Below are 26431 nucleotides of genomic sequence, written 5' to 3'. Positions count from 1 at the left end.
AAAACTGTAATTTTTTGTGAAGAATCAACAACAAGTGGGACACAATCATGAAGTGGAACGAAATTTATTGGATATTTCAAACTTCGTTAACAAATAAAAAACTGAAAAATTGGGCGTGCAAAATTATTCAGCCCCTTTACTTTCAGTGCAGCAAACTCTCTCCAGAAGTTCAGTGAGGATCTCTGAATGATCCAATGTTGACCTAAATGACTAATGATGATAAATAGAATCCACCTGTGTGTAATCAAGTCTCCGTATAAATGCACCTGCACTGTGATAGTCTCAGAGGTCCGTCTAAAGCGCAGAGAGCATCATGAAGAACAAGGAACACACCAGGCAGGTCCGAGATACCGTTGTGGAGAAGTTTAAAGCTGTATTTGGATACAAAAAGATTTCCCAAGCTTTAAACATCCCAAGGAGCACTGTGCAAGCGATAATATTGAAATGGAAGGAATATCAGACCACTGCAAATCTACGAAGATCTGGCCGTCCTTCTAAACTTTCAGCTCATACAAGGAGAAGACTGATCAGAGATGCAGCCAAGAGGCCCATGATCACTCTGGATGAACTGCAGAGATCTACAGCTGAGGAGGGAGACTGTCCATAGGAAAACAATCAGTCGTATACTGCACAAATCTGGCCTTTATGGAAGAGTGGCAAGAAGAAAGCCATTTCTTAAAGATATCCATAAAAAGTGTAGTTTAAAGTTTGCCACAAGCCACCTGGGAGACACACCAAGCATGTGGAAGAAGGTGCTCTGGTCAGATGAAACCAAAATTGAAATTTTTGGCAACAATGCAAAACGTTATGTTTGGCGTAAAAGCAACACAGCTCGTCACCCTGAACACACCATCCCCACTGTCAAACATGGTGGTGGCAGCATCCATGTTTGGGCCTGCTTTTCTTCAGCAGGGACAGGGAAGATGGTTAAAATTGACGGAAAGATGGATGGAGCCAAATACAGGACCATTCTGGAAGAAAACCTGATGGGGTCTGCAAAAGACCTGAGACTGGGACGGAGATTTGTCTTCCAACAAGACAATGATCCAAAACATAAAGCAAAATCTACAATGGAATGGTTCACAAATAAACATATACAGGTGTTAGAATGGCCAAGTCAAAGTCCAGACCTGAATCCAATCGAGAATCTGTGGAAAGAACTGAAAACTGCTGTTCACAAACGCTCTCCATCCAACCTCACTGAGCTCGAGCTGTTTTGCAAGGAGGAATGGGCAAAAATTTCAGTCTATCGATGTGCAAAACTGATAGAGACATACCCCAAGTGACTTACAGCTGTAATCGCAGCAAAAGGTGGCGCTACAAAGTATTAACTTAAGGGGGCTGAATAATTTTGCACGCCAAATTTTTCAGTTTTTTTATTTGTTAGCGAAGTTTGAAATATCCAATAAATTTCGTTCTACTTCATGATTGTGTCCCACTTGTTGTTGATTCTTCACAAAAAATTACAGTTTTATATCTTTATGTTTGAAGCCTGAAATGTGGCAAAAGGTTGCAAAGTTCAAGGGGGCCGAATAATTTCGCAAGCCACTGTATGCCCCTTGTGTTCCATTTTTCTGTTTTGTCTTTCTGTTTTGTCTCATTTTGACTGCACTTAGGCTTTAACCTGTTGCCAATCGTCCCCCTATAGAAGTTTTACTGCTACAGAGCGCTGCACTGTACAGGATTTATATATATATATATATATATATATATATATATATATATATATATATATATATATATATAAATGTGTATATATATATATATATATATATATATATATATATATATATATATATATATATATATGTAATTCTGCACTTACAGGTATCGGGCGAGAGTGCTCTCTGCTGCCAGCTTGCTCCCACTGTGATTTTACACAGAAGGAGCTGATCAGTGGGTCCTGAGAACTCGATGTCCACCGGCACCCGCTGATCATTGGGTACACTGGCAGAATGGCAGTATGCCAATATAAACAAAGCAGATTGTCGTTCTGTCAGTACAGAAGGCATGGAAAGCAGGGACATTGATTCATGCCTTCCCCTAGTAAAAGCACTTCCAGTTAACCCTTTGATCACCCCTGATGTTAACCCCTTCCCAGCCAGTGTCAGTAAAGTGACGGAGCATATTTTTAGCACTGATCACTTTATTAGTATCACTGGTTCCCAAAAAGTGTCAAACATGCCAGTTTCAGATTTGTCCGCCGATATATATTACCATTAACAGCAAAAAAATTAAAAATAAATAAAAATTCCATAAATATATCCCATAGTTTGTAGACGCTATAACTTTTGCCCAAACCAATCAATATACGCTTATTGGAATTTTTTTTTACCAAAAATATGTAGCAGAATACAGATTGGCCTAAATTGATGAAGAAATTTGATTTCTTTAAATTTTTTTTATTGTATGTGTTTTATAGCAGAAAGTAAAAAAATACTGTTTTTTTTTTTCAAAATTGTCGTTTTTATTTTTTGTTTATAGCGCAAAAAATAAAATACACAGAGGTTATCAAATGCCACCAAAAGAACCCCGGTTTGTGGGTAAAAAAAGGACAAAAATTTTATTAGGGCACAGTGTAGCACGACAATTGTCAGTAAAGTAACGCAGTTGCTGTATGGCAAAAAATGGCCTGGTCATGAATGAGGTTAAATCTTCTGAAGCTGAAGTGGTTAAATAATGACAAAGTTACTGCTAAATAAATAGGTCTATAGCAGATACTGTATGTAAAAACTGTTCTGGTCCATAGGAGGTTTTACAGGGGTGAGAGGAGAAGTAATTACTTGAAACACAAAAATGTACAGCTTGTTCTTTACTAAAATTGTGGAATCCTCTGAAACATGTAAAACCTGCAGAGCATGCTAGACTTGACTGCATACTTTAATTACCTTTTTATATGCACAACTATGAGAAAGTCTGGGACCGAGCCATGTCACAGTGTATATTACCTTACAGAGCTCAGCAACAGCTTCAATGACCTTGCAGTCCTCTTCATCTTCCAATTCTACATACAGTTCTCTCTGTGTCTCCAGCAGCTTGTGGTACTCCTGGAGAGACCACAAGGATCGGTTAGCACTGCTTATGGTGCTATTTGTAAATTGATCACATAAGGTTTTCAACAAAATACCTTAATAAACCTATCTGTATCAGCAGACCCCTCTGCCCTTTCCAGGAAGTGGAGGCGCTCCTCTGTCTGGGTTTTGTGAAGGATCTCAATAAGTTTACTGCGTTGTCCCAAATGTTCGGTTATTAGAGCTTTAGTCTGATGGAGGCAATCTAAAAAACACAAACAATCCATTAACATAAAGATGTAATAAAAATAGATTGAGTAAATAAAAGCATTAACATTTCCATGCACCAACTTAATTTCCTGTATCACCATCACTGCTAGAGGCTATTGTCAGGTCAATTACATTGCTTGCATTTAAAATACATTTAAATATGTATTCATGATTACAGGTATGTCTTTTATATCTGCCAAGAGTTTAAGCATGTCAAATGAAGATATATTTTATGAGAATATCCCCAGGTTCTTCTCAGAGGATGGCACTCACAGTAAAAAGTTTCCAGCTACTCAGATCCATACTGGTGCTCCACAGTTCAGAGTAGTGACTGGGATGGCTCAGTCCAAAGTTTCAATCAGCCAAATTGAGCCTTAAAGCATCTGAGTGCTGCTGATTTTCTCTAGTTGTCCGGACTAATTTATTTGTCTATGTATAGTGCAGTTAGCACTAATGAGTTTTGCATACTACATATACACACAAAAAAGAGTGCTACCTGCTGGCTAAAAAAAAAGCAGTGATCCATCTGAAAAGTCCAACCTATCCTCTGCTGTGTTATAGCTAGAGCTCTCCAATAGCTGGAAATAGGTTATACTGCCACAAACTGTGGCCACCTTCTAAAGAAAATAAACTCTAACCCTTTCGCTGCATTCCCCTGCACTCCACTTTTAAACTCAGCTGGCCAGACCATTTTTTGCAATTTTTCCTTTGCTTTTTTATTTTTCACTTATAGCTTTCAGAGTTTGTAAAAGACCCCCCATATATTTTCTGAAAGCACAGGACCAGTAGAATGAAAAGAAGGTGCTTCCAATTTTAAAGGTCCCACGACATTTGCGCAAATGTTTATCAAAACATAACTTTCGCTAAAAATACACTAAAATTACTATTAGCAGATCAAAACACAGCGCATTTTCCAAAATTTCTACAGAATTCCTACTAAATATAAAAGCTTAACCTGTATTGAGGTAATAAATAACAGATATTTGTCATTTTTAAATTGTATCTTTTTGCGAAATGGTGAAAGTCGAACGTACGCACAAATGTAAATATCAAAACTTCTCTAAAAATCTGAAGGTTTTCATTTTTCCCTTACAGCTTTCAGAATTTGTAAAATACCCCCCCCCCCCCCTCCAAACCATACATTTTCTAAAAGCACATGACCTGTAGAAAAAAAAGAAGAAGGTGCCACTGATTTTTTAAGACCCCGCAATAATTGCTTAAATGTTTATCAAATCAATATTTTCGCTAAAAATACACTAAAATCATTATTAGCAGATAAAAACACAGCGCATTTTCCAAAATTTCTACTGAATTCCTACTAAATATAAAAGCTTAACCTGTTTTGAGGAAATAAATAACAGATATTTGTAATTTTTAAATTGCGCCTTTTTGCGAAATGGTGAAAATCTAACGTACACAAACATCTAAATATCCAAACTTCTCTAAAAATCTGAAGATTTTCATTTTTCCCTTACAGCTTTCGGAATTTGTAAAAGACCCCCCAAACCATATATTTTCTTAAAGCATGGGACCAGTAGAACAAAAGTAAGGTGCTACGAATTTTTAAGGCCCCATGACATTTCGGCAAATGTTTGTTTATCAAAATAATATTTTCGCTAAAAATACACGAATATCACTATTAGCAGATAAAAACACAGCACATTTTACAAAATTCCAGCTGAATTTCTACTAAATCTAAAAGCTTAACCTGTATAGAGTTAATATTAAACAAATATTTGTAATTTTTAAATTGTGCCTTTTTGTGAAATGTTGAAAATCGAACGTAAGCAAAAATGTAAATATCCAAATTTCTCAAAAAATCTGAAGGTTTTCATTTTTCACTTACAGCTTTCAGAATTTGTGAAATACCCCCCAAACCAGATATTTTCTGAAAGCACATGACCTTTTGAATAAAAAGAACATGCCACTAATTTGTAAGACCCCGCAGCATTTGCTTAAAAGTGTTTATTAAAACAATATTTTTGTTAAAAATACACTAAAATCATTATTAACAGAAAAAACACAGCAAATTTTACAAAATTCCTGCTGAATTCCTACTAAATATAAAAGCTTAACCTATATGGAGTAATAAATAAAAATGTGTAGCTTTTAAGTTGCGCTTTTTTGTAAAATGGTGAAAATCGAACGTACGCAAAAATGTAAATATCCACATTTCTCTAAAAATCCTAATATTTTCATTTTTCCCTTACAGCTTTCAGAATTTGTAAAATACCCCCCCCCCCCCAACCATATGTAGGACCCTCTATCTAGGTGCTAGTGTACATAGTTAAGAGTATGTAAATAGTCCTGGCTAAGATCCAGGCCTGGGTTGAAGGTAAGTCAGGGCTGAGTGACTCCAGGATGTTGGATGACTCAGCAAGCAGCATCTCTGGTAACTCTTCCTACTCTCTGGAACCTTAGAGAAGCTTCCACATGTAGAGGGTGGAGTTTATGAAGAGCTGCTTAGAGTATTGATGAGGGTCCCGCCCATTCCCCAGAAAAGTAGGCTGGCACCTCATAAATAGGAGCCATGCCAGCAGGGGCAGTCGGGTGGAAGATGGAGGAGTGCTGAGGAGGCTGTTGGTGGCCCTAGAGGGTGCCCCCTAGTGTGGGGGGGTTACCTCAGGCCTGGGGCTCGGGTGCTGGAGGAACCCTCTACAACACACAGAGGAAATTCTTTCTGGAGGCATGGGAGCAAGGAGAAGACAGCATGAGCAGGTCAGCATGTCCAGGAGTCACCCGGATGGGCTGGTGAGTGTGTCAGTTTGGGAGAAGTAGCCATGAGGGCTAGTGAAAAAGGCAGCTGCAGCCAGGCAGGCTGGCAGTGCCTGAAGAGGTGGTGCTGGGATCAGTAGACACAGGGTTAAAAGCTGGACACTGACTTTGCTACACATATAAAGTAGCCTCGAGTTCCTGCCTATAACAGGCTGTTGGTCTAAGTAAGATCTGACTGACTGCTGTGTCAGGATAATTTTTGTCAAGTGTACCAGTGGAGTTCTGCAAGCAAGTGTGCTGGAGGAGCAGAGGAGTGTATATAGACTGTATATAGGAAAGCTGTCCCTGAAGTTGTCTGAAGTCAAATGGGCATCCCATAATATCCCTATCCAAATGTTATCCCCTCAATAAAATACTGGACTATTTTCTGACTCTGGGAGACTGTGGAAATTTGGTGTGCCTGGCTGTGCAGGGTGGGGGATCCCATTCTACTAGTGGCTCCTTAGGGGGTGCGCCACACATATATTTTCTGAAAGCACATGACCTGTAGAATAAAAAGAAGGTGCTACTGATTTTTAAGGAATAACTCTGACCAGCAGATTGTCATCTGCTGATCAAAGCTATTGTTTTGTTCAGCAGAGTCTGCTGAACAGTTCTGATATAAACTCATGGTCACTGAAGTAACCATCAGCTTTTATTTAACAGAAGAAGGAATGGATTGTCAGGTCCAGCATACGGCCAGCTGGAAGCAGTGCTGTAGGTCTGTATGCCATACCAAGGGTTAAAGCTTGGCACAGCTTTTGTTTTGATGCCCCTGCAATGGATTTAGTGAAATTAAACTGAAAGGAGAGTTGGGCTTTAGGGCCCATTTTCCTCTTTGCCATGTCTTGCATTAACCACTTCAGCTCTGGAAGATTTTACCTCCTTAATGACCGGGCCATTTTTTGAGATTTGGCACTGCGTTACTTTAACTAACAATTGCGTGGTCATGCGACGCTGTACCCAAATACAATTAACCAGTTTTGGACCAGAAGGATTTGCCCCTTAATGACCAGGCCCTATTTTGCGATTTGGCACTGTGTTATTTTAACGGACAATTGCGCGGTCGTGCGACGCTATACCCAAAAAAAAATGACGTTCCTTTTTTTCCCCACAAATAGAGCTTTCTTTTGGTGGTATTTGATCACCTGTGCGATTATTAAATTTTGCGCTATAAACAAAAAAAGAGTGACAATTTTGAAAAAAAAAACAATATTTTTCACATTCTGCTATATGACACTCTCAAAAAAAAAAAAAAAATGAAAAAAATCGAATTTTTTTAACATTTTAAGCCAATTTGTTTTCTGCTACATATTTTTGGTGTGTGCAAAAGATATTGTGTCTACTAACTAGAGAAAGATTTGTCATTTTTTTTTTTTACTAGTAATGGCGCGATCTGCACTTTTTTGCAGTACTGCGACATTGGGGCGGACAGATCGGACCTCTAACTAACATTTTTGACACTTTTGGGGGTACCAGCTAAAAATATGCACTGTTACTGTAATAATGACACTGGCAGGGAAGGGGTTAACAGTATAGGTGATCAAGGGGTTAAATGTGACCGTAGGGGAGGGCTTTTAAATGTATGGGGGTTGGGCTTCTGAGATGACCATAGAGACATGTGATCCTATATAGCAGGATCACAAGAGCTCTGTGATCATCCCAGGGAGAAGGACGTTTCTCCATTCTCCGACCATTCTTCTCTCTCAGCGGGGAGCGATTGCGGGTGTCAGGCGGCAATCGGAGCCGCCTGACACACGCATCGACTTCCCCGCTGATGATCGGGGGCAGGAGCGTGCCGCCGGCCGCGCGCGCTCGCCACCTAGCTCCTCCCAGGCAAATGAAGTATGCATACGTGGCTTTGTCTGGGAGAGCCACTGTGGTTAATGCGGTCGGCAAGTGGTTAATGTTCTTTTTTTCCCCACAAATAGAGCTTTATTTTGGTGGTATTTGATCCCCTCTGCGGTTTTTAGATTTTGATCTATAAACAAAAAAAGAGTGACAATTTTGCAAAAAAACACAAATATTTTTTACTTTCTGCTATAAAACATTCCCAATAAAAAATTTTTTAAAAATCAATTTTTTTTTATAAGTTTAGGCCAATTTGTATTCTGCTACATTTTTTGGTAAAAGAAAATTACAAAAAAGCGTATTTTAATTGGTTTGCACAAAAGTTGTTATGTTTACAAACTAGGGGGTAGATTTTTGGACTTTTTATCTATTCTTTGTTTTTATTAGTAATGGCGGTGATCAGCAATTTTTAGCGGGACTGCGACATTACGGCGGATGGATCGGACCCCTAACTGACATTTCTGACACTTTTTGGGTACCAGTAACATTAATACAGTAATCAGTGCTAAATATTATGTACTGTTACTGTATAAATGACACTGGCAGGGAAGGGGTTAATACTGGGGTTGATTATAGGGTTAAATGTATGCCTAAAAGTGCTTACTAACTGTGGGGGGTGGGGCTCTGTGACAGGCAAACAGAGATCGGTGTTTCAGCTAAGCTGAAACACACAATCTCTGCGTGCCTGTCTGACAGAAGAGCCGCCTGCTTTTTTTACATAGGCAGGCGGCTCTTCTGTCAGTCTAGCCGAAGATTGTTGGAAGCCGGCAGCGATCGAGCCCCCTCCTCCCGCTGTGTCTAATCGCTGCCGAGACGGCGTGCACATAATCACGTGGATCTACGTGATTATGTGCAGCCGCGCTGCCCTGCCACAGTAAATCTGCGTGGGGTGGACGGCAAGCGGTTAAAGGAGCTTTCATTTTAGAACATCAGCATTGTAATAACAGTACAAACAATAGTTATTGTTGACCTTCTAATATAAGATTGCTTGAAACATATCCTTTTATGTTGTGAGTGTTGCCTGTCTTCTGGCTGTCCCTTTCCACAAATTCCTGGATTCCCTGCATGCTTTGCAGCTTCTCCTCTGCTGTTTACTTTCAATTTCTAAGGACTACACATCCCATGGTACCTTGCTGCCTGCAAGCAGTGATTCATGTACTGACTCCACCTCTTAAAACCCCTCCTCTCAGGACCTTTGTTGTTCTGAAGGCAGGCGCTGCCTACACACAGGGCATAGTGAATACATGTCACAGAATTCAAGGAAGTGAATGTGTGGAGATCCTCACAAAGTACGGTTACAAATCTAAAGCACCTTTACATTAATAGGAAGAGGCTAGAAAAAAACTGAACTACAATGTAGAAAATAATTTATAATTTTACATTTTGACCATAGATACACATTAATGCAGGCTATTTAACCACTGCCCGTCCGCCCTATAGGCAAATGACGGCGGGAAGGTGGTTGCATTATCCTGACCGGATGTCATATGACACACCGCACTGACGTAGGCTCTTTACCATGTGACCAGCTGTGTCCAATCACAGCTGGTCACATAGTGCACAGGAAGAGCTGTTGATCAGCTTTCCTTAGTTCGTGCCTGACAGGCACGAGTAGAGGAGAGGAGAGCCAATCTGCGGCTCTCCTGACAGGGGGGGGGGGGGTCTGCACTGGTAATCAGATCATTGATTACCAGTGCAGACCCTTTGGGGGGTGCCACTAGAACCACCAGGGATGCCCACCCATGACCCCAGGGATGCCCACCATAGGGGGAAGCCCGGGCATTAGGGGGAATCTGCACTGCACGGAGTGATTAGAGTGTGCCCAGGCACTACTGGCACCCCCTGCACATGCCTATGTTCATAGGGGAATCAAGTGAATTTCTTTCCAGCAACCTGTGCCGGACAGCGCGCTCACAGCACAGTGCCTGAGGTCTCACCAAGAGCCCAGGGCCCCATTCCAAAGATCGGGACCCGAAATGTCTGATTCCAGGTCACCTGATCGCTGTGATAGCCTCTGATTGGCTATCACAGTGATCAGTCACTGTGAAATCTACCCCCATGTTTTCTGTCTCTGTGAATGGACGAGGAAGATACATTGTATCTTTCTCTGTCCTTGCAGAGATATAAAAAAAAAGTGTGAGGAAAAAAAAATGTAATCAAAAAAACAAAAAATAAAAGAAACCTAGATCAAGGTATGATCTGGGTCAAGCCAGGGTTAGTGTTTGGGTCAGGGTCAAACGTTAAGGTCAAAGGTCAATGTTGGGGTTAAGGGTCAGGATCAGTATTTTTTGGACAGGATTTTTTCTTTTTTTAATTAGTTAGAGTATCAGTTAATGTCAGTGTGTTTTAGGTGGGATAAAAAAAACAAAACAAAACCGTGCACTATTGTTTTTGACTATACTACGGGTACATAGAACAACTAGCACACACTAGCAATCATCAGGAGCAAGAGAATTTATTTTGAAATGTTCTTTGGTGGTAGGTTATGGAAGTAGCAAGAAATATACAGCTAAATTTAAGAGAAATTATTATTTTTTCTTTTTTTTTTTTCTTTACTTGTTCAATGTTTTTATTAGGTAAAAAGACACGGAAAAAGTAGGACAAAAATATCCAAACCTATACAGATTTTAAGGGCATGTAATCTAGTACATTTAAACGCATAGGGCTGAGACTACAGAGCAAAGGAGGACTTTAGAAAGCTGGGAGGCCTTAAAAAGGTTTTCTATCAAAGCACATAATGAATATAATATAAACAAACGCATAACAGAAACATAATGTTGCCAATAACTAACATGGTAAAAAAATTGAGCGAGTAGAAATGGGAGAAGGCAAAGGCAGTGTTGGGTGGTTATGGTAATGGTTATGCCAGTAAAGAGGTTAGGGAAAGCAGTGTTAAGCTTCTGATGCAGACAAGGCCATAAGGGCAACTGTGATCGACAGGAGGGTCAATGCGTGCAAAACTTGGAGGACACAGGATGTAAAATCATTGTAGTTGTAGTAAATGGGGAAAATGTGAGTCTTCTGTATATAGATGAATGGGGAGTGTTGGAGGCAACATGTAGTTTTACGTGTTCTGATATCAGATGTTCCTGGATGATTGAAGCCTGACCACACCTGGCCTGGAATGCCAAGTACCCAACAGGACATTCCTGACAAGGAGTCATAAATGGGAATTCTTATACTCACAGGATGTTCTCGCATAAGCCTCCTGTTGTGAGGTATGGGTGTAGAGGAGCCTCAGATAAGATCTTCTGGGGAGGTTATACAAACATCAAAGGCCAGTTAATAAAAGATGACCCAGGTCAAAAACAGTGATTCGTGGACAGATGGCGCCCCTAGTGGAAGAATATAACATGCTTCCTGGAAAGATGAGCTACTTCCTGCTGAGAAAGGAAGGGTGGCGTATGAACTGTCATTGGACAAGAAGACAGTGGGTGTTTATGTGGGTGGTGTCTGAGTGGACTTTTGTAAGAATTGCCAGCTAGAATTCGGTCTCTTGGCTGCTGGCTCTCTTTGCTGCTGGCTCTCTTTGCTGCTGGCTCTCTTGGCTGCTGGCTCTTGGCTGTGGGCCATCATGACTCTTGGGCTACTCTTTCTCCTTCCTGTGTGCTTGAGACCAGCTGAAAGATATCGAACCCCGAGGACGAATATGTAACGTATTATCTGTAATTGTTTTGTCTTATATGCTCTGTAATATTCCTTTAGTGTTTTATGTTAGCATTTCTACTTTCTTTATAATAAATTAGATCCTTGTTTATTTAAGCAGTGTGTTTATTTTTATAGCTAGCATTGTTAGTATACCGTCCATTAACCTTATCAGAGCTTTGATAGACTATTATAGGAATAGACAATAGAATACATTTTTATAATAAATAGGGGAGGTACAAAACCACCCCATATTTATTTCAGGGAGTATAAAAAAAAAATGAAGTAGCAATAGTAGAGGGGGACGGACAAGGAAAGAATAGGAAAAAGCAGAGGTGGAAAAGGGGCATAAGGGGAGGGGGGGGGGTCCCAGACATCAGCTCGAGAGGAGATACCTAAAGAGTATGTTGGCTGGGTCATTGGGTTAATAATTAGGGTAGGAGCACAGAATCATCAAAGTTAGTGGGAAGATAATATTTCACCCATGGTGGACTCCATAGCATTTCAAACTTGTGGACTTTATCTAGTAAAATGGCTTCAATTTTAGCGTGTATCATTGCTTGGGTAATTTTATTTTTAACTGCTAGGATGCATAGATTGGGTGTTTTCCATGCTTTTGCCATTACTTGTTTGGCCGCTGTGGTAACCTGCAGGAGTAATTTGAATTGTCGGGAAGTCAGACGGGGGGGGGGGGGGAAGAAATTATTTCTTTTACTATTTTTGGCCAGTTTTTATTGGATAATAAAAAAAACAAGAAGGAGATATCCATTACCATTTACCCCCAAATGAAAGCCCCATTTTGTTCTGAAAGAAACAAGGTATCTGGATGCACAGAGTAGTTGTGATGATATGTATGGTTTTACTAACACATGTCAAAGTTGCAAAATTGGGCTTAGGCATTAAGATTTTTTTTTACCCTTAAGCGCAAAGGGGTTAATCAAATGTATATGCCAGGAAATATATTATAAGATAAAATAAACACCATTTGTATTATTCTCTGCATGCTTGGCTCTGTTCACTGCCACTCTTCTGCAGTCACAATACAGCCAAACTGGTGTGTAGGACATTGATGCAGAACACAGGTTATATGGATATAAAATAAAAGTATCACTCTAGGCAATCCTGCCAATATTTCATTCCCTTTATCCCTATGGCATGTCCTGTTTCCCTAATTGTTTTCTTACATTGCTCTCATAGCCTTTTTCTTGATCTGTAAATTGCCACTAATACCCCCATTCCCCATCTGTTACATCATTCAAGGTCTATTTCTGCACAGTGGCGGTGACTGCAATGTCTGCCTTTCACAATTTAACTCAGTGTGATTTTACATGTGCTCGAGATGAATAGCAGACATTGTCCTAATCTCCTGAACCCTTGATATGCCTGTTACAAGGTATTACCATTCACATTGAAAAAGCCGTGTTAGAATTTCACATAAAGCGACACAAGCTCTGGAATGAAATAGAGATTTCGAGATACCTCTAGGGAGATAGTGATCGGATTAACGCAGTGAACCTTAACAAAATCTCAATGAAACCGCAGGTGACGACTTTTCATAGTGTGCAGAAAAACAGCGGTGCCATAGAACGGCTGGTATTAAGGTCTTTGTAATATAGCTCTCTAGACATTACATATAAAAAACCTTATTTTTACCTCCACAAAGAAGTGGAACAAATTGAAATATATTTGAGTAATGTTAATCTTTTTCCCTCTCTTTCTCATTTTGCTGTAAAGAAAAGTATAATGTTCAGTTCCATCCATACTGTCACAGCTGCTGACTCCATATGCCGGGAGAAGGGATGAATGAGCTGAATGGAGTTACCTGTGATAATAGTGGTCGGTTTGAACAATAAGAGACACTGTGATGGAGAGAAAAAGCTAGTGGTGCAGTAAAGTGTGTGCCTACACATTAGAGTTGTCAATGCACTAAAGCTGAACTGTCATAGCTTACATCAAGATGCTCAACTGCAGCCAACTGGGAAAATAAGCTAAGTTAATAAAGGCCATTTTTTAAAATAGTGGTGCACCGAAATGAAAATTCCGGTGCCAAAATCAAAAATTCAGGATGCGCTTTGCAGAAAACCGAAACCAAAACAAACTTTTTTTTTTTTTAAATGTATTTAATGTAGCTGGCGTTTTTGCATTGAAGTCACTAGGGGACATTTTTGCATTGAAGTCAATGGGATGTGATTTTAGCATTGAAGTCTATGAGAAGCGATTTTGCATTGAAGTCTATGGGACGTGACTTTTCATTGTAGTCTATGAGAGGTGACTTTGCACTGAAGTCTATGGGATGCGACTTTGCAATGAAGTCTATGAGATGTGACTTTGCAATGAAGTCTATGGGATGCAACTTTGCACTGAGGTCTATGGGACACAATTTTGCATCGAGGTCTATGAGATGCAATTGTGCATTGAAGTCTATAGGATGCAGCATGTCATTATCTGCACTTTTTTTCTATCAGGACATATTTTTTAACATTGAAGTCACCACAGGGCGTTTTTGCATTTAATTCTATGGGATATGATTTTGCATTGAAGTCTATGGGACGCAACTTTGCATTGAAGTCAATGAGAAGCAACTTTGCATTGAAGTCTATGGGACGCAACTTTGCATTGTAGTCTATGAGAGGTGACTTTGCACTGAAGTCTATGGGATGCGACTTTGCAATGAAGTCTATGAGATGTGACTTTGAATTGAAGTCTATGGGATGCAACTTTGCACTGAAGTCTATGGGACGCAATTTTGCATTGAGGTCTATGGGACGCAGCATGTCATTATCTGCACTTTTTTTCTATCAGGACATATTTTTTACATTGAAGTCAGCACGGGGCGTTTTTGCATTGAATTCTATGGGACACGATTTCGCATTGAAGTCTATGGGACGCAACTTTACATTGAAGTCAATGAGACGCAACTTTGCATTGTAGTCTATGGGACGCGACTTTGCATTGTAGTCTATGGGACGCAACTTTGCATTGTAGTCTATGGGACATGACTTTGCATTGAAGTCTATGAGAGGAAACTTTGCACTGAAGTCTATGGGATGCAATTTTGCATCGAGGTCTATGAGACACAATTTTGCATTGAAGTCTATGGGACGTAGCATGTCATTATCTGCATTTTTTTTCTATCAGCATAACGCCAATAATCCTATTATTGGCCCAAAAATGTTGGCAGCCAATATATCGGTGCATCCCTATTTTTCCATAGTTACATAATTAGTCAAGTTGAAAAAAGACATAAGTCCATCTGGCTCAACCAATAAAAACAAAAACCACACATGCACGTTAGTAATGAACAATGATAAAATGTAAAGAAGAACTTGGAGCGCCGTTTTAAGCTAGAGAACAGATTTCTCCCTTGACCCATAGGAATGAGGGTGCTGGCGTTCAGATGCACTCATCCAAAAATGAGTATCATATAGAGAGCACACTGCTTTGACGGCCAGCATGTATGAGATAGACATAAGCAGTGGCCTCAGGCTATGCTTCTCCACAAACCATGCTTGTCAACGCATTTCATCCTGCCCATCGTGGCTTAGTCATATAGTCTTTGAATAAGCCCTGATGGGTGGGGCGAAACACATCAGAAGGGTATGGTTTGTGGAGAGGCATTGGCTCATTTTTACTATCTCATACGGACTGGCTGGGAGATTACCATCTTCTCTATATGAATGATGTATTGTAGTCACTGTACTTGGATCTTGCCAATAATTAGGGTTTTAAAGGGGTGTTCTACTTAGTCTCTGGCTTCTCCTCGGATACTTCAACAGCGAGATTTCCCTGCCATAATTCTTGACTTCTGGCTCTTCTGGGCTCTTCAGGGGTGCCATGACAAAGTGCAAAAAATTGCCTCAAATTGCCCAAAATTGTCAGCATTATGGCAGTTGGATCTCACCTGCATTTTTTATTTGTCATAGGTTTTTTATTTGTGCAGCATTACAACCTTGGGCACCATGTGATCCAGCTGTTGGAATTCTAATAAATTATGTCATAAATTGATAAGGGGCATCTAAAGATGTCCTTGTTTGCCCTTCTCTTTCTGTTATGATATCACATTAGCTGAATGAGGGAGGGAAAGTGAGCGAGAGGAGAAACACTGAAATACTAGTAAGTACCAGTGTGCAATGGTGTATAAAATAAATCATCTCTAATGTTGAGTGTCCTATGTGTGTCAATGCCGCTGCAATATGTAAAACTATTCGTTTCTTTTACATTTTAGAATAGGGTGCCTCAAGATTGTGCATAATTTTAAAGGGTGCCTTGACTGCAAAAAGGTTGAAAAACACTGCCCTAGACCTTGCTAGGAAACTATTCTGCTGACAACTGTAATAATAATGTGATACCTAAGTTAACATGGTTAAAATAAAAACTTAAATGCACTGAATAAACAGAACAGATATTTGGGAAGATGCTGGTTGCATCATTTTTGTATCTGTTCCATACTGCAGTAGCTATTATTAATTTGAAATCACTGATCAATATTGGGATAGGAGAAGTTGCCTATCTATACATTTTCCAAGACAAGGATTAAATAGGCCAAGTGTGTCGTGCTCACAATTGTATGTATTCAAGCAGCTGTAATTTAATAAACAGAGAGATGTATAGAAATTAAAGCATACGCCTGAATGAAATACATCGCCATATGATGCTCCATGAACTTTACTGCAAATGTGAATAGATATAGAGACCTTATCTACAGAAAATGGCTACTTTTAAATATCCAACCTGACTGGCAGTCAAGTTGCCACCCATCTCCATCTAAGCAATCTAGATGGCTACTCCAGGTCATTCGATATTCCCTATGGCTTTACTAAATGCCACCAACCTACAGGGCATACTAGGTAGTGAGAAGATACTGTTGGAGGTCTGTTTATCCATGTTTTTGGGAAGGACGGGGATGGTGGTTGGTATTTTTTCTTCCAATTTCAGTTCTACTTTAAATAACAGATTTCATAATGACGGAGTAGAATGAACACGGTAAAAAAACAAAACAAAAAAAAAACTGTAGAAATTATATTCAGCATAAAGCAGAGTTTGAAGCTCATCATCTGCCATTCCTTAAGGAGTTTCTAATTATGAACCCTTGTCTTGCTTTAAGCATAAATGGCTGAGAAAAAACATACTTGGCCCGTTTCTTGATCGCCGGTATTGCTTATTATGTACCTTGCTGAGAATGTTCCCTTCCAATTTAAATACTTTAATTAGTTATGATATGGGACTCAGGGCTGCCTAGACTGATATAAGACTAAGGGCTGTCTCCTTCATGCTTAGTCAGCTATGCAAGTTTAAATTAGCAATTCCACTTAGCCCTTGGAAAATTGTAAACAAATAGGAAGGCAGTTTTGCATCTGTAATTAAAGAAGACATGTTGTAAGTTTCAAAGAAGCATCAATCCCCATAAAAGTAATATTTTAGCAAGCCTGGTAGGTAGAGTCACCTTCTGAAGTTTTCTTCATTGTTCTGGACTATGCTCCTGGCCACCTTGGAGACCTGCTCCTTCTGATTTGATACAACAGCTATTGTTCTATTGCTGGTAATATCATAGTTACATAGTAGTTGAGGTTGAATAAAGACAATAGTCCATCCAGTTCAACCTGTGTAGGTGTGTGTGGCCATAATCATCTCTCATACCCCTGAATGTTCTGATCCTTGAGATGTATGTCCAAGAGTCTTTTGAAAGTAGCCATACTTCCCGCAGAAACCACCTCTTGTGGTAGAGAATTCCACAATCTTGTTGCCCTTACAGTAAAGAACTCCCCCCGCGTTGCCTGAGGTTAAAACGCTTCTCCTCGAATCGCACTGTATGTCCTCGCGTCCTCATGCAATCCTTGTGACTGAATAGCTTTTTTTCTATGCTGAGATCACCATTGAGGTATTTGTAAATTGCTATCATGTCCCCTCTCAGGCGTCTCTTCCCCAGGCAGAATAAATTAAGCAATTGTAGATGCTATTCATAATTAAGGTCCTCCAATCCCCTAATTAGTTTTGTTGCCCTTCTCTGGACTCTCTCCAGCTCCAACACATCCCTCCTGAGGACTGGTGACCAGAACTGGACAGAATACTCCAGATATAGTCAGACCAGAGTTTTATAAAGTGGTAGGATTATAGTTTTATCTCTGGAATACATCCCTTTCTTTATGCATGCTAATATTCTGCCAGCTTTGGAAGCTGCCGCTTGACATTGCATGCTATTGCCTAGTCTATCCTCTACCAAGACTCCCAGATCTTTCTCCATTTTTGATTCCCCCAAAGGCCCCCCCCCTCTAAAGTGTATTGTGCTTTTATATTTTTAGTCCCCAAATGCAAAACCTTACACTTCTCCACATTAAACCTCACGTCAAACAAGGGATCAGTCCAAAAGGGAGAGTGAGACCCAAGGGTGGATATACCAGACTGTGCAGCTGAATAAAGGCCCCCTGAGATCTAGGAATTTTCACTATAGCAAAGTATTACAACTCCGTCTTGGAGATTACAGTGCAGAAGTGGGCCCAGCAGAGAATATTTCAATAAGCCACTGTGTGGCATAATGGAGTTTACTGTAATGTTCCGGTACCTTTGGTACCCTAAATTACACTTTCCACAAGTGTATGCGCCCCACCATTTACTTTTGGAAAGGTGCGCATACACCTTTAAGACTGGAGCTGTCATCACCCAGCGCCGGACTAGATGGCTATTTAAAGCGCCGGTTCTCACTCACATGTGTTCGTTCAAACACCCTTACCTGGATGCTAACCTTGCTTGAAGCTTCCATGCTTGCAAGCTCACCTCGCTGATGGAACCTCGCTGCGCTGATCCCTGTATCCCGCTACTGGATCATCCGCCTCTCCTGAACCACCCTTCGGCTGTATCGCTAATAGTGCTAAGTACCCAGCAGGGGAATTCTCTATAAACTTATACTAAGCTTACACTATCTAGCTCTGCATAGTAAAGACTGTTTATCACATCTGCATAACTAGATTGCTAGCTCTTGAGGCTACTGCTACTTTCCTGCACTGGGTTGATCACTCTTGTATGTCCACCTGCTACTCTGTCATCTGCTACCATACATGACTGCTAAACCTTCCTGCATCCATCTGCTACTGTCTCACCTTCAAGTGTCTATCACCTACCACCTTCACTCAACCTATCCCTCAAACCCTCATCATTGTGTTACCACATACATAAAGTCACACTAGGAACCAGCTTGCTAATTGTGTGTATTTACTGGCTGAAATAAGACCTTCCACACATGATGAGTCATTGAGGTTGGGAATGGTATCTCAGCATATCTCTTACATGACTACTGACGTGGAACTATTTCTGCAGCTGAAAATCCACACCATATAAGAAACGCAGAAGCGTTACATTTACACAGCTAAAATCTTGTAGGATTTGGGACAGGTAGATCTCAGAATTGGCTGGAAGGCTGGGAGTGTTTATAACTTCTATATGTTTTAAATTATACAATGGTTTTTGTGCACTATACCTCCAAAAGTTTGTGGAAACCATATCATTAAAACTACTACATGGGACAAATTTGTGGACATCACTCTAAATGATCGTTTATGTGGCAAAGAATACTGGAAATGCTACAGCTTACAAGGACATTTAGAAAACCGTGTGCTTCCAACCTCATGGTAACACTTTGTGAAATCCTCTTTTCTGTCAAGGTGTGTTGTGCTCAAAGAATGATCCATAAAGACTTCAAGCTGATTTACTCAAACTAGAGAGAGCAAAATCTGGGGGGAATCCATAATAATGGCCATGGTTTTGGAATGGAATTCCCAAAAAGCTCATATTGGTGTGATAGGTGTCAAAAGTGGTTTAATCAAAATGTAAGCCCCTGTGCACCATGAATCAGTCAGTGCTGTAATTTTTTTATTATTATAACAAAAATTTTATACCTACATGCTCTTTGTAATAGTTTTGCACAAAACACAGAACCTCCTCTTCTGGAGTCCCCCGTTGGCACTGTCCTCTCCTTCTCTTCTGTGTCTGTCTGCCAGCAAGCTGCTTGCTAGGGGCACAGATATGCGGGCTCCCTCCCGAGCTGGGCTGTGTGCATCTATAGACAAGCCCAGTGAGGCTATGCCCCGTCCCATCTCCTCACATGATTTGACTGACTGCAGCTGGAGCCAATGACTCCCAATGCTCTCAGTCAAGAATGTAAAAGTGGGGAGAGAGGGGAGAAGACCAGCAAGTGGGCACAGCACTGAATTGATACAGGGCTCAGGTTAGTGTTTACAGGGGGGCTGGGTAGGTGTTTTACCTTAATGCAGAGAAAGCAAGAAAATCTAAAGGAATACAACCACTTTAAGGACTGGGGATTGAGGAGATGTTTGAACAGCCTTGCAAGAAAAGTAGAGCACAGGGAGTTGCCAATGAGAATGCCAAAGGATGATTAGTGACCAATGAAGCTGCAGGGTTGTACAAAATGAATGACGGTCACGGACTGGCTATTAAAGGTGCCAGGGTGTGTGGAAATACTAAAGCTGCTTAAAAGATTTAAAAATATTTTGGCTAGTAAAATAAGTAAAAAATATTACAAGTGTGTATTTAGCAGTTTAGTTGGAGCTCTGCCTTCAATAAAGCCATGTGTATATACAGTATCTCACAAACATGAGTACTCCTGTCACATTTATGTAAATATTTTATTATATCTTTTTTTGTGACAACACTGAAGAAATTACACTTTGCTACAATATAAAGTAGTGAGTGTACATCTTGTATAACAGTGTAAATTTGCTGTCCCCTCAAAATAAATCAACACACAGCCATCAATGTCTAAATCACTGGCAACAAAAGTGAGTACACCTCTAAGTGAAAATTTCCAAATTGGGCCCAATTAGCCGTTGTCTCTCCCTGGTGTCATGTGACTCGTTAGTGTTAAAAGGTATCAGGTATGAATGGGGAGGTGGATCTGAAAAAAAAGAATTGTTGCTCTATATAAAGATGGCCTAGGCTGTAGGAAGATTGCCAAGACCCTGAAACTGAGCTGCAGCATGGTGGCCAAGACCATACAACAGTTAAACAAGACAGGTTCCACTCAGAATAGGCCTCGCCATGGTCGACCAAAGAAGTTGAGTGCATGTGCTCAGCATCATATCCAGAGGTTGTCTTTGGGAAATAGACGTATGAGTGCTGCCAGCATTGCTGCAGAGGTTGAAGGGGTGGGGGGGGTCAGCCTGTCAGTGCGCAGACCATACGCTGCACACTGCATCAAATTGGTTTGCATGGCTGTCATCCCAGAAGGAAGCCTCTTCTAAAGATGGTGCACAAGAAAGCCCCCAAACAGTTTGCTGAAGACAAGCAGACTAAGGACATGGATTACTGGAACCGTGCCCTGTGGTCTGATGACACCAAGATAAACTTATTTGGTTAAGATGGTGTCAAGCATGTGTGGTGGCAACCAGGTGAGTAGTACAAAGACAAGTGTGTCTTGCCTACAGTCAAGCATGGTGGTGGGAGTGTCATGGTCCGGCACTGAGGGACTACAGTTTATTGAGGGAACCATGAATGCCAACATGTACTGTGACATACTGAAGCAGAGCATGACCCCCTCCCTCTGGAGACTGGGCTGCAGGGCAGTATTCCATCATAACAACCCCAAACACACCTCCAAGATGACCACTGCCTTGCTAAAGAAGCTGAGGGTAAAGGTGATGAAGTCAAGCATGTCTCCAGACCTAAACCCTATTGAGCATCTGTGGGGCTTCCTCAAACGGAAGGTGGAGGAGGACAAGGTCTCTAACATCAACCAGCTCCGTGATGTCATCATGGAGGAGCAGAAAAGGACTCTGGTGAACTCCATGCCTAAGAGGGTTAAGGCAGTGCTGGGAAATAAAGGTGGTCACACAAAATATTGACACTTTGGGCCCAATTTGGACATTTCTACTTACGGGTGTACTCACTTTTGTTGCTAGTGGTTTAATCATTAATGACTATGTGTTGCGTTATTTTGAAAAGTCAGCAAATCTACACTGTTATAAAAGCTGTACACTCACTACTTTTATATTGTAGCAAAGTGTCATTTCTTCAGTGTTGTTGCATGAAAAGATATAATGAAACATTTAAAAAAATGTGGGGGGTGTACTCACTTTTGTGAGATACTGTATGAAAAATGTCAGTACAATATAGAACACAATTTAACATACTAAATGCAGTATCATGAACACATATTACATGATTTCATTGGTATCTGCAGTTTGAATGGTTAATGATACATGATCCTGAACTGTGCAGAATGCATAAGCAGACATTGACCTCGGTTAAATTGAAGTCAACGCACTCAAAACCCCTCCAGCGCTCAGTCTGGCAGTCAGTTTGCTTAGAAAGAATGGCTGTTCTGTGCCGGGATCAGAATACATGTATAATGAACATGTGATTCCTAGACTCCTATATACAGAACACTTCTAGTCTACAGAATGACTCCAATTTATTTGCACACATATACTCTGTAAGTACCTTTTACTGTTGTGATAAAACAGGTTTTCTTTCTTAGTGATCTTACAGTATATTTATATTTCAGACCCAGTCAATCAAACTCTTTATCAGAATCCCAAATCTTTGATAGTGAAAAAAACCTAAGTGCTAGATCATATACTAGATGTAATAAATAGATCAAATGAGTAGTAGATATAGAGTGAGGATAGGGACCAGAGATTAGCAGCCAATTCTTTGTAGTGTCACCACATACATAGAAGTAAAATGAAAGAAATCAATAAAATCGGCGCCGATTTATTGATTTCTTCCAATCCCAAATCTTTATTTTCTATTGTTAAACCCAAAATCAAAAATTTTAAAAAATGCAGCTTTCCAGTATATATATATATGGTTTTCTTTGTTTCGTTTTTTTCCCTGATTTTCACCTGGTGACTCCGCCAGTAACACACTTCGTGTCCTAAAGTTACAGCTTTTACTCACTATACTGTATCTACGGAGAAGTAACTTGTCACCTTAGGAAAGAAGTACAAACACTTTCCCTCTCCTCTGTAATAGAGTAGTGTAGAGAGATATCTGGGAACAATGTAACTAATAACACTGATGCAGTGCTAACCACTAAGTCATTGCGGGGCAGCACAGTGTAAATCTTGACATCAAATTTCGATTTAGTTTTAGTAATAGCCCTTTGACCAAAATGCCATTTTAGTTTTAGTCGTATTTTAGTCATATGAATTGTTTTAGTTTTAGTCATATTTAAGTCGACTAAAATCTCTAGTACATTTTAGTCCACCAGTCATTTTAGTTGACTAAAATCTAATGGATTTAGTTAAATTGTAATGCATTATTAAAGCATTCCTCTAGAATTTGCAAGCTCATTATACAGTGAGAAAAAAAAAATGATTTGATCCCCTGCAGATTTTGTAAGTTTGCCCACTTACAAAGAAATGAAGGATCTACTGTATAATGTTTATCATAGGTGTATTTTAAATCATTGACAAAATATCAACCAAAACCCAGGAAAAAACAAATGCTATAAATGTTAAAAAATTGATCTGTAGTTCAGTGAGAAAAATAAGTATTTGATCCCCAGGCAAAACATGACTTAGAACTTGGTGGAGAAACCCTTGTTGGCAAGCACAGAGGTAAGACTTTTCTTGTATTGGGTTACCAGGTTTACACACATCTCAGGAGGGATTTTGGTCCACTCTTCTTTGCAGATCTTCTCTAAATCCTTTTCTTGGCTGTCGCTTGGCAACTGGAAGTTTAAGCTTCCTCAATAAGATTTTTATAGGATTAAAGGCTGAAGACTGGCTAGGCCACTCCATGACCTTAAAGTGCTGCTTCTTGAGTCACGCCTTTGTAACATTGGCGGTGTGTTTTGGGTCATTGTCATGCTGGAAGACCCATCCACGACCCATTTGGAGTGTTCGTGCTGAGGGAAGAAGGTTCTCATCCAAGATTTTACAATACATGGCCCCGTCTATTAGCCCCTCAATGTGGAACGTGGCAGGGTCAGCCTATACCTTTAGCAGAGAAACAGCCCCAAAGCATAATGTTTTCACCTCCGTACTTGACTATAGGGATGGTGTTCTTAGGGTCAAAGTCAGCATTTTTCTTCCTCCAAACACATTGAGTCGAGTTAATACCATAGAACTACATTTTGGTTTTATCTGACTACAGCACTTTCTCCCAATCCTTCTCTGAATCATTAAGATGTTCATTGCAAACTTCAGACAGGCCTGTACATGTGCCTTCTTGAGGAGGGAGACCTTGTGGGCGCTGCAGGACTTCAATCCATGTCGGCGTATTGTGTTACCAATGGTTAGTTTGGTGACTGTGGTCTCAACTGGCTTACCTCTACATAGGCTATCCCCCCTTCAATCCATCATGAATGCTGCTGCCAGACTCATCCACCTTACCAATCGCTCGGTGTCCGCTACTCCTCTCTGTCAAGCCCTCCACTGGCTTCTGCTCACCCAACAAATTAAATTCAAAATACTAATCTCCCCCCAAATTGCCCCTCCTAGTACAAATTCCCCCCCCCCCATGCTAGCACAACCCCCCCCCCCCCGAAAAAAAAATCCTCCTTCTAGCACAAACCTTGATCCCAAACCCCTCTCCTAGCACAACCCCCCCAAATCCCCCCCCCTGTGCTAGCACAACCCAACCCCAACCCCCACCCCAAAATTCCTCTTCCTAACACAAATTTACCCTCCTAGCTCAAACCTTGCTCCTAAACCCCCCCTCCTAGCACAAATTCCCCCATCCCCCCCAAAATGTCCACTCCTACTGCCTGTACAGAAACAGTGTGGGGAGGAGATGGAGGGAGGAGGGGAAGGTAACTTAACCCTGCACACTGAGATGTGAGAGCGACCCTGTGTTAACTTCTTTGCACAGACAGGAGAGACAGAGCACACCTCGAACCACCTCCTGGCTCTCTTCTCCCCCTGCTGCTATCAGTACTAAACAAAACAGATGTCATCGGTTGGTAGGACGAAGGTTTGGGGCTCGGGCTGTGCTCTCTCTCTCTCTCTCTCTCTCTCCTCTCTGTGCACAGGCATTAACACAGGGTCGCGCTCAGACCAGGATGTTTCCACAGCACCCTTGAGGACTCTTTATGGCAGCCCGGTTGAAAAACACTGGCTTACATAACACAATTAGGGCACTTTCAAATTGACCTACTGCAGTTTGGCCGCAGCACAGGGTACCCATGGTTTTCATGTGCGTTATTTGTGGCTTTCAATAGACTTCATTCATGTGCAGCTTTTTGGTGCCTTATCTGAAAGCTTGCCAAAAGTCCTGCTTGCTGTGTCTTTGGTGAGCTTTCAGAAAACGCACCAAAAAAGCTGAACATAATTGAAGTCTATGGGAAACCACGGGTAATGTGCATAAAACTAGCGGGTACCCTGTGCTGCACCAACGTTGCGCTCAAGGCCCTTCAATACCACATACATTATATAATCATTTGAAATAACAAAATGAAAACCACATATGAAATAATGTAATTAAAATCAATGAGTTAAAATACTAACTCCAAAGGAGGTAAAATCACCATGCCTGCAATTAGTGTGAATACATTTCAGTGCCAATTGTGCTAGAATTAAATTACTACCATCACAAACATTGCTTTACCTCCAAGAGCTCCTTTGCAGCCCACAGAACAGCTTCTCTCCTGTGTATTTTTACCACCTCTCTCAGACTTGCATGTGCCTCACTATCTACATGGACAGAAGAGCGCCAACCAACACATCCCAAACACCACCAGAGCACATCCTGGAAAGCTGGGTAGGCCCGACCTGCCTTTGGAGTGCCGTTAGCAATACATTGGCACCCACATGCAGATTGCAAATGCAGTGTGTTTGAACGCAGGAAAGGCACGGTCTGGTGTGAACTGGCCCTAATTGTGAACTTAGCCTTTAAAATGGATCCTGCTCTTAATATTTTTTTTTCGAACTAAGAAGCCACATTTCACATAATTGTGGAATTTTTGGACTCCTTAATAAGAGATCCAAGGACCAAGCTCATCTTATCGGAGTATGTGGGCACCTGAACTATTCTGTCCCAAAACCAGATGAATGCACGCACCTGAACTTAGTGTTGAGGTTTAAAACATGTGGCCTTATAGCAGAACAGTATGCAGATAATGACCACTGCAATAACCAAATGTGCAACAATGTGCATGGTTGCATGCATAAAAACATATCTTTCAATAGTCCAGCAAGATTTAAAGGATATTATTGGACACCACTCACCCTTGTTGTACCGTGACACCTCCTCCCAGAATGCTTTGAAGAGATCGGTGAGGTGTCTCTCCTTCTGTTTCACAGTAATCTTCTTCTTCAAGGTCAGCTGTTCCAGGGTTTTGGAAACAGCACCAAGTCGGCATTCACTCTCCTCCTGTATCTGGTATTTCAAGGAATCCACCACCTTCGCCATGTGCTCCCAGCGGATCATCTTTTCTTGTATTTCCTTTAATTTTCAATAATGATCATTAGATTGTAAATTTGATATTTCTCAGGGAAAACATAAAAAGAATCATATACAGTGGAAACAGTCCAGCTTTTTTAGGGCTTTTGTTTTCCATCCAGGTGTAGCTTTAATGCATAAGACACCCCACTACCCTCCTGAAGGGGCCCTGTGAAAAACCATGCCAATGTTTCTCATCTCCACTTCTCAATAATCCCCAAAATGTTATACTTGCATCTCCTTTAAGTTGGTCAAGTGACTTAGGTATAAATCTCTTCACCCAAAAAAAAAACATTTACCTATACTAGGTTTACATATTAAATGCATCACTGCAGTCACCTTCTGGTCTTCTAAACTCCATGCACAGTGTCCTGTCTCCCTCAATGACATGGCCAGCGAGTGGTTCAGCCAATCAGGACTGGGCCAGGTCTGCTGTCCATCACCAAGTCTGTGGGCGATACTAAAGCTCAAGGCAGCAAACAAGCTGTATGTTCTGGTTGTGAATT

General features: G+C 40.8%; 1 protein-coding gene across 1 annotated transcript in view; it reads right to left on the bottom strand.

The window, feature by feature from the left end:
- The window catches only part of EVC (EvC ciliary complex subunit 1), a 178656-nt gene that overhangs the window by 56118 nt on the left and 96107 nt on the right, over positions 1–26431 (bottom strand). The window contains exons 10-12 of the mRNA XM_082263110.1: positions 25712–25928; positions 3128–3276; positions 2949–3047 (exon numbers count right to left, since the gene is read on the bottom strand). Coding sequence (XP_082119236.1) covers positions 2949–3047; positions 3128–3276; positions 25712–25928 — 465 coding nt within the window. The remainder of the gene's footprint in view (positions 1–2948; positions 3048–3127; positions 3277–25711; positions 25929–26431) is intronic.

Source organism: Pelophylax lessonae, assembly GCF_965119305.1.
Source record: "Pelophylax lessonae genome assembly, chromosome: 1".
NCBI classification, from domain to species: Eukaryota; Metazoa; Chordata; class Amphibia; order Anura; family Ranidae; genus Pelophylax; species Pelophylax lessonae.
The sequence above is the reverse complement of the archived record's forward strand: the minus strand, read 5'-3'. Positions and strand labels throughout refer to the sequence as shown.